At 41.3% G+C, this 7,538-nt stretch overlaps 1 protein-coding gene across 1 annotated transcript; it reads right to left on the bottom strand.

The window, feature by feature from the left end:
• Positions 1 to 1,150: 1,150 nt before the first annotated feature.
• Positions 1,151 to 7,126, bottom strand: LOC112909688 (putative methyl-CpG-binding domain protein 3-like 5). The gene is made up of 2 exons (XM_072722144.1): positions 7,082 to 7,126; positions 1,151 to 1,729 (listed from the first exon to the last, which is right to left on the bottom strand). Exons 1-2 carry the CDS (start codon positions 7,124 to 7,126, stop codon positions 1,151 to 1,153), a joined length of 624 nt encoding a protein of 207 aa, XP_072578245.1.
• Positions 7,127 to 7,538: the final 412 nt, after the last annotated feature.

Raw genomic sequence — 7,538 nt, 5'->3', positions numbered from 1 at the left:
CTTCTTTCTCATGGGTGAATAATATTCCTACATATGTATACACACACACACACACATAGATTATATAATAATCATCTTTTATTTATCTGTCAATGGACACTTGTGTTGTTTGCATACCGTAGCTACTGGTAATAATGCTGTAGTGAACAGAGAAGTGCAGATGTCACTTCAAGACAGTGATTTTATTTCCTTTGAATAAATACTGAGTAGTGAGATTGCTGGATGATATGGTTGTACTAGTTACATTCCTGCCAACAGGGCATAATGGTTCTCTTTTCTCTACACCCTCACCAGTACTCTTTTCACTTTTGCAGAATAGCCATCCTAACAGGTGTGAGATGGCATCTTTTTTTTTTAATTTCATTTATTTATTCATGAGAGATACAGAGAGAGAGGTAGAGACATAGGCAGAGGAAGCCTGGTGGGACATTCGATCCCAGGACCCTGGGGGTCACGACCTGACCCAAAAGCAGAGACTCAACCACTGAGCCAGGCGGAGAGGGAACTTTCACTAAGTTAGTTCCAATGCCTGTTGTAGGAGGCACGAGGCCTAGCTCTCCACCTCCACTCACTCTCCACCTGTTTTTCAGTCTCTGACCCTCTGAAATCATGCTTCCTTCCTCACCTCTGCTAAAATCACTCTACCAAAAGTTTAAGGAAATCCAGAAAATGCCAGATCCTTCCAGAACCACATCACTTCTTTTCCTTCCTGACCCTTGTGAGACAGTCTCCCCCTCTGACTTCTGTAATATGACACCTTTATTCAACCAATTATTTGTTCACCATAAATGATTACAATGTTTACTGAATAAATTGTTTATGAATAAAATGAATTGTTTATTGAATAATTCCAATGTGTCCTATGCTGTGAGATAGACAAGTTTCATTCAGGGAGAAGGCAGTGAGCCTGCTACCAAGGCTTCTTCCTTATCACATGAAATCCAATCTCTTACCCACAAAACCACCACTCTTTCACACCTTTGTCTCTCAAAAGGGTTTAATGCAGTACAAGTTTGATATAACAAAGCACAGTGGTATAGAGCAAGAAATAAGATTGACATCACAACAGGAAGTGAAACTGGGGGCTGTGAAGCACCCCTCAAGGGCCACCTCATTCCATCCTTCCACACAACCTTTTCCCCCTTTTCCTCTAGTTGTCAGAATGTCCCTCTTGGCTTCTGGCTCTCTCCACCTCCCTGGCGAGCCTGTCTTCTCTCAAGGCTTCAGCCAATCTCTTTCTTGCATCTTTCACTCTCCATGTCTGTCTCCGGATATCTCCAGGTGTTACTACTGGCTCTCTGCAGATGGATGGAAGGAGACAGAGATCCACTCCTGGGATCATCCCCGCCCGAGCTGAAGATGGTACCATGCTGGGCTCAGAGCTGCTAAGTGGAGACCCCGCAGCCGCATTACCCAGTAAAATTATTTGTGCGATATTTATGAAGTCCAAAGTACTTAAAGTTTCTCCTTCGCTGCTGTAGGCCTGGAGTCCCTGCAGCCTCCTGTATGCACAGATTTGCTGGGGCTTCTCCAAAGTCCTTTCCCTTTCATTGTGCCTGACCTCATTGTCAGGATGAGAAGTTATCCTTGTGACTGGCCTCTTTAAAATGCAACTGGTCAGCCTTACAGGAAGTGCAACTTTTTCATGACATCTCCTCTTGGTCTTGGCTAAATGGACTTGTCTTTTCTTCTCTGAGGTCTGAGGCATCATGTTTCTTTTGAGTTTGCCCTTTGAAAACAAAATGAAATATGTTATTTGAATAAAATTGGGGATGAGGACCTCCAGCCACAAAGAATGTTCTCAACGTATTTGGATCTTTCAACCTCTCTCCATGGACAAATGTATCTTGAATTGCACTGTGCATCACAATCTACCAGAGCGTTGTTAAAACTGAGATTCCTGGACCTCAAGCCCAGTAGGTATGGGGTGGGGCCAAGAACCTACATTTCGAAGGGTTCCCAGGCAATGCTGCTGGTGTAGGCACCACACACTGAGAACTAGTTCCTGGGATGCCATCAAGCAGATTTAAGTCAAGGACAGAAAGCTTGAGGTCATTACCCAGTGCCAACTCTGGACTCTTTCCCCTCCACCATCTTCCCTGAAGGATGTTTCCCTCTACCCACCCTAGTCAATGTCAACCACACACATGCTGCTACCCCCTGGCCCACCATCATCTGGACACATAATCACAGGTTTCTTTGTATCCCAAGACTTCAAAGTTTTAGTATCTCTCTACTATGCTTTAGGACACACTACCCTCGGTTATCCTAGCTCTCATAACTCATCTTCAGTGAGATCATGTCCCTCCCAACCCTGAGACACTCACTGTCTTTCACTTGCACACCCAAATCCCATCTTCACTCAACTATCCTCCTGTTCATAGATAAATAACTCAGAAACACCATATTCTCATCACACAGTTCCATTTTTTGCACAAAGACCTCCATTGTAAACCATTTTCCAAGGTTCTGGTCCAGAAAATTCTCCCTAATAATTTTCCTTCTCTTCTCTGTTAACATCAGCTTCTCTTTCTGACTTAAGAATTAGTGTTTCTTAGAAATCAATCCTGCTCTTACATTTGTTCTACATCCACACCCCTGTCTAGGCCATCCATCCATTTCCCTGGCTTTCAAATACCATTAGCACATCGAACTAGAAATGCCCATAGAATCTGCACAGATCTGACTCCAACTCAATACCATCCTCCCACTCACCTCTTCAGTGATAATACTGATGACTCCACTCACAGTGCCCAGATCCCAAGTTAAACTAACCAACTCCCCAAATAATTCACCACTATCTCAGTGTCCCCCCAACATGCTTGCTAGCACTAATGTCCTGCCTAAACACGAGTGTCATTCGGGCCACTCTGCCACCTCACACTCATAACAATGAACCATCATCCATCCACCCTCCTGAATCCACTCAAACAAAAACAAAAAACCCAATCAAGAAATTGGCAGAAGACATAGACATCTCTCCAAAAACAAACAAATGGCCAACAGACACATGAAAAAAATGCTCAACATCACTCAGCATCAAGGAAATATAAATCAAAACCACAATGAGATACCACCTCACACCCATAAGAATGGCTAAAATTAACAACTCAGAAAACAACAGATGTTGATGAGGATGCAGAGAAAGGGGAGCCCTCTTATTGTTGGTGGGAATGCAACCTGGTGCAGCTACTGTGGAGAACAGTATGGAGGTTCTTCAAAAAGTTAAAAACAGAGCTACCCTATGACCCAGCAATTACAATAGTAGGTATTTACCCAAAGGACATAAACATAGTGATTTGGAGGGGTAATGCACCCCAATGTTTATAGCAGCAATGTGCACAATAGCCAAAATATGGAAAGAGCCCAGATGTCCCTCAGCAGATGAATGGATAAAGAAGATGTTGTGTATATGCAAAATAGAATATTACTCAGCCATCAAAAGGAATGAAATCTTGCCATTTGCAATGATGTGGGTGGAGCTAGAGGGCACTACGTTAAGCAAAATAAGTCAGTCAGAGAAAGACAAATACCATATGCTTTCACTCATGTGGAATTTAAGAAACAATACAGATGAACATAGAGGAAGAGAAGGAAAAATAAAATAAGGTAAAAACAGGGACGCAGGCAGTCCTGGTGGCCCAGTGGTTTAGCGCCGCCTTCAGCCCAGGGCTTGATCCTGGAGACCTGGGATCAACCCATGGCCGGCTCCCTGCATGGAATCTGCTTCTCCCTCTGCCTGTGTCTCTGCCTCTCTCTGTGTGTCTCTCATGAATAAATAAAAAAAATCTTAAAAAAAAAAAAAACAGGGATGCCTGGGTGGCTTAGCGGTTGGGCATCTGCCTTCAGCTCAGGGCGTGATCCTAGGGTAGCAAGATCAAGTCCCACGTCAGGCTCCCCACCAGGAGCCTCCTTCTCTCTCTGCCTGTGTCTCTGTCTCTCTCTCTCTCTCTCTGTGTCTCTCATGAATAAATAAATAAAATCTTTTTAAAAAAATAAGATAAAAACAGAGAGGGAGGCAAACCATAAGAGACTCTTAACTCTAGGAAACAAATGGAGGGTTGCTGGGGTGGAACTTGGTGGGAAGATGGGATAACTGGGTGATGGGCATTAAGGAGAGTACTTGATTTAATGAGTTTTGGGTGTTATATGCAACCAATTAATCACTGAATTCTACCTCTGAAACTAGTAATATACTATATATTAACTAAATTAAATGAAAAATTTTAAAAATCAGATAAATAAATAAGACTCTCAACTTCTGAGTAATTCTTGAACACCTCTCAGTTTCCCTACAAAATACTATTTCTGCAGTGACCTTTCTTGATCCAGCAATCAGAATTACATTTTCTGTGTTGATTTTTTTTTCAGTGTTTACTGGTACCTGTATTATTTCTTTCATATTTTTTTAAGATTTTATTTATTTATTTGAGTGAGTGAAAGAGTGAGAGAGTGAGGAGCAGGGGGAGGGAGAAGCAAACTCCCCATTGATCAGGGAGCCAAGTGTGAGGCTCGATCCTGGGACTCTAGGATCATGACCTGAGCTGAAGGCAGACGATCAACTGACTGAGCCACCCAGGTGGCCCTCACTATTTTTAGATAAATTGGATATTCAGTGAAGAGATTATTAATGTGATTTTAATGTTTTACACCCAGTATCCACTTACTGTTTTGCCTTAGAAGGCACTCAGATATATTAATTGAAAGAAATTATTCAAACTCAAAAATATAATTTCTAGATTTTTCAAATAAATTCACTCGACCACAATTATACAATGACATATTCTCTATGGTGGCAGACTGCACTAAATTATCACTGCCAAAGATTTTTTTTTGTCCTTTCTCCCTGGAATTCATTATAGCATTCCATTTATCCACGTTTCAGTTAACCAAGGTCAGCTGTGGTCTGAGGTCCAGAAGAAATGGTTAGGAATGTAATCTAACAATACATCACAATGCCTATGTCACTCACCTCACTTCACCTCATCATGTAGGCACTTTATCTTCTCACATCATCACAAAAAAGGTGGGGGGTAGTGTACAATACAGTAGGTTATTTTGAGAGAGACTACGTTCACATAGCTTTATTATAATGTTTTTATAATTATTCTATTTTATTATTGTTGTTCATTTCTTGTTGTGCCTGCTGGGGATTTACCCCAAAGATACAGATGCAGTGAAACGCCAGGACACCTGCACACCGATGTTTATAGCAGCAATGTCCGCAATAGCCGAACTGTGGAAGAAGCCTCGGTGTCCATCGAAAGATGAATGGATAAAGAAGATGTGGCATGTGTATATAATGGAATATTACTCAGCCATTAGAAATGACAAATACCCACCATTTGCTTCGACGTGGATGGAACTGGAGGGTATTATGCTGAGTGAAATAAGTCAATCGGAGAAGGACAAACATTATATGGTCTCATTCATTTGGGGAATATAAAAATTAGTGAAAGGGAATAAAGGGGAAAGGAGAGAAAATGAGTGGGAAATATCAGAGAGGGAGACAGAACATGAGAGACTCCTAACTCTGGGAAACGAACAAGGAGTGTTGGAAAAGGAGGTGGGCGGGGGGTGGGGGTGACGGGCACTGAGGGGGGCACTTGATGGGATGAGCACTGGGTGTTATGCAATATGTTGGCAAATTGAACTCCAATTTAAAAAAATAAAAAATTTCTTGTGCCCAATTTATAAATTAAACTTTTTAAACTTTATCATAAGTATGCATGTATAGGAAAAAACATATATAAGGTATATATATATGGTTCAATACTATCCAAAGCTTCAGGTATCCACTGAGGGTCTTAGAACATGTCCCCTGGGGATATGGGAGGAGTATCATAGAAGAGTCTGATCACACTAAACTGTTTAAAATGCAAACTAGGGGCACCTGTGTGGCTTAGTCGGTTAAGTGCCTGCCTTCGGGTCAGGTCAGGATCCCAGGATTCTGAGATGGAGACTTTCATGGGGCTCTCTGCTCAGTGGGAAGCCTGCTTCTTCCTCTCTCTCTGCCTGCTGTTCACCCTGCTTGTTCTCTCTCTCTCTCTCTCTCTCTCTCTCTCTCTCAAATAAATAAATAAAATCCTTAGGAAAATAAATAAATTGCAAACCTAATTAATGTACCTTTCCTTTTAAGTCAATCATTTCTATCTTTTTTTTAAAAAGGGACACCATAAATCTCATATCATTCCTGTTGTCCTACCACAGTGATAATACCAATCCTTTCCATACTCAAGAGGTCCCAGTTTGGAGGGAAAATTATTTGATCCTCCCATTTATAGAGCACTTATTATATGCCAGGTTGAGCACTAAAACCCGTGACCGAGAATTCAACTTAACAAAGTCACTGCCCCTGCCCTGCTTATTTTAATCTTGATGCAAGGAAAGAGTTCATACAAAGAGTAATGAATGTCTGATATCTTGTTAGGTATAATTAATGGGTGTGATAAACAGTAAGGTTGATACAGAGATAGAGAAAGAGGGATGGATGAAGGAAGATAGTAGGGAGGGATAACAGGACAAAAAATTAAGTACAGTTATTAATGATGAAGAAATTAGGGAAGGACTAACAGAGGACATATTTGAGCAAAGGATTCAATTAAAAATAAAATAATATTTGTAAAAGGACCAAGCACATTGTGGGTAAAGAATTTTCCTGAGAGGGGGACAATTTTTTTTTTTTTTTTTTTTTTTTTTTTTGAGAGGGGGACAATTTAAATAGTGCAGGGCCAAAGTCTATGTCCACTCCCTAGAGATGTTGTTGGTTAAAACAAAACAAAACAAAAACATCTAGCCTATTAGCCCAAGAAAACTTCATGTGTAAAACAGTACAATACCTTGAACTGAGGGGGCACTTGATGGGATGAGCACTTGGTGTTATACTGTATGTTGGCAAATCGAACTCTATATATGTAAAATACCTTGAACATTACTTAAAAAACATTAACACCTAAGAATCCGCTTTCAATACGATATCTCCTCATTTTAAAAGCTCCTGTCCGCTCACTTAAAAGAAGCTTCTCAGAAGGGTAAGTGTACTAATGGGCACTCGTGCCGTCTGTATGCCCCCCGTACTCACCAGAGTAGGCTGGTTTGGGGAACAGGCAGATACAGCTTCCTGCATGGCTGCAGAGTTGTCCTGATGCCTCCACTCCTGATGCAAGAGCCCGTGGCTTGCTGGAAAATGTGTGACTGCTGCCTCTGATTCCCCTTTTATGGAGGAAGGCAGTGGATAAACCAATCAGCAGAGAATCCAAAGAGATATCCTGTCTCAAATCCACGGGATTTAAGCAATTCCTAAATCTTTATACAAAGACACAAAAACTGGGGCACCTAGGTGGCTCGTTGGAGGAGCCCATGACTCTTGATCTTGAGTTTTGAGCCCCACTTTGGGTGTAGGGATTACTTAAATAAACTCTAAAAAAACACAAAAAAAAATGTGGGGCTATTGACACTGTCAGATATTGTTGTAAATGTAATCATTGAATACATTTGTGTGTGAGATACATTGGTATCTGCAGTTTCTATCCACATTT

The sequence above is a fragment of the Vulpes vulpes genome, chromosome 9, assembly GCF_048418805.1.
Source record: "Vulpes vulpes isolate BD-2025 chromosome 9, VulVul3, whole genome shotgun sequence".
Classification (NCBI taxonomy): domain Eukaryota; kingdom Metazoa; phylum Chordata; class Mammalia; order Carnivora; family Canidae; genus Vulpes; species Vulpes vulpes.
This window is presented reverse-complemented; position numbering and strand designations above follow the sequence as displayed.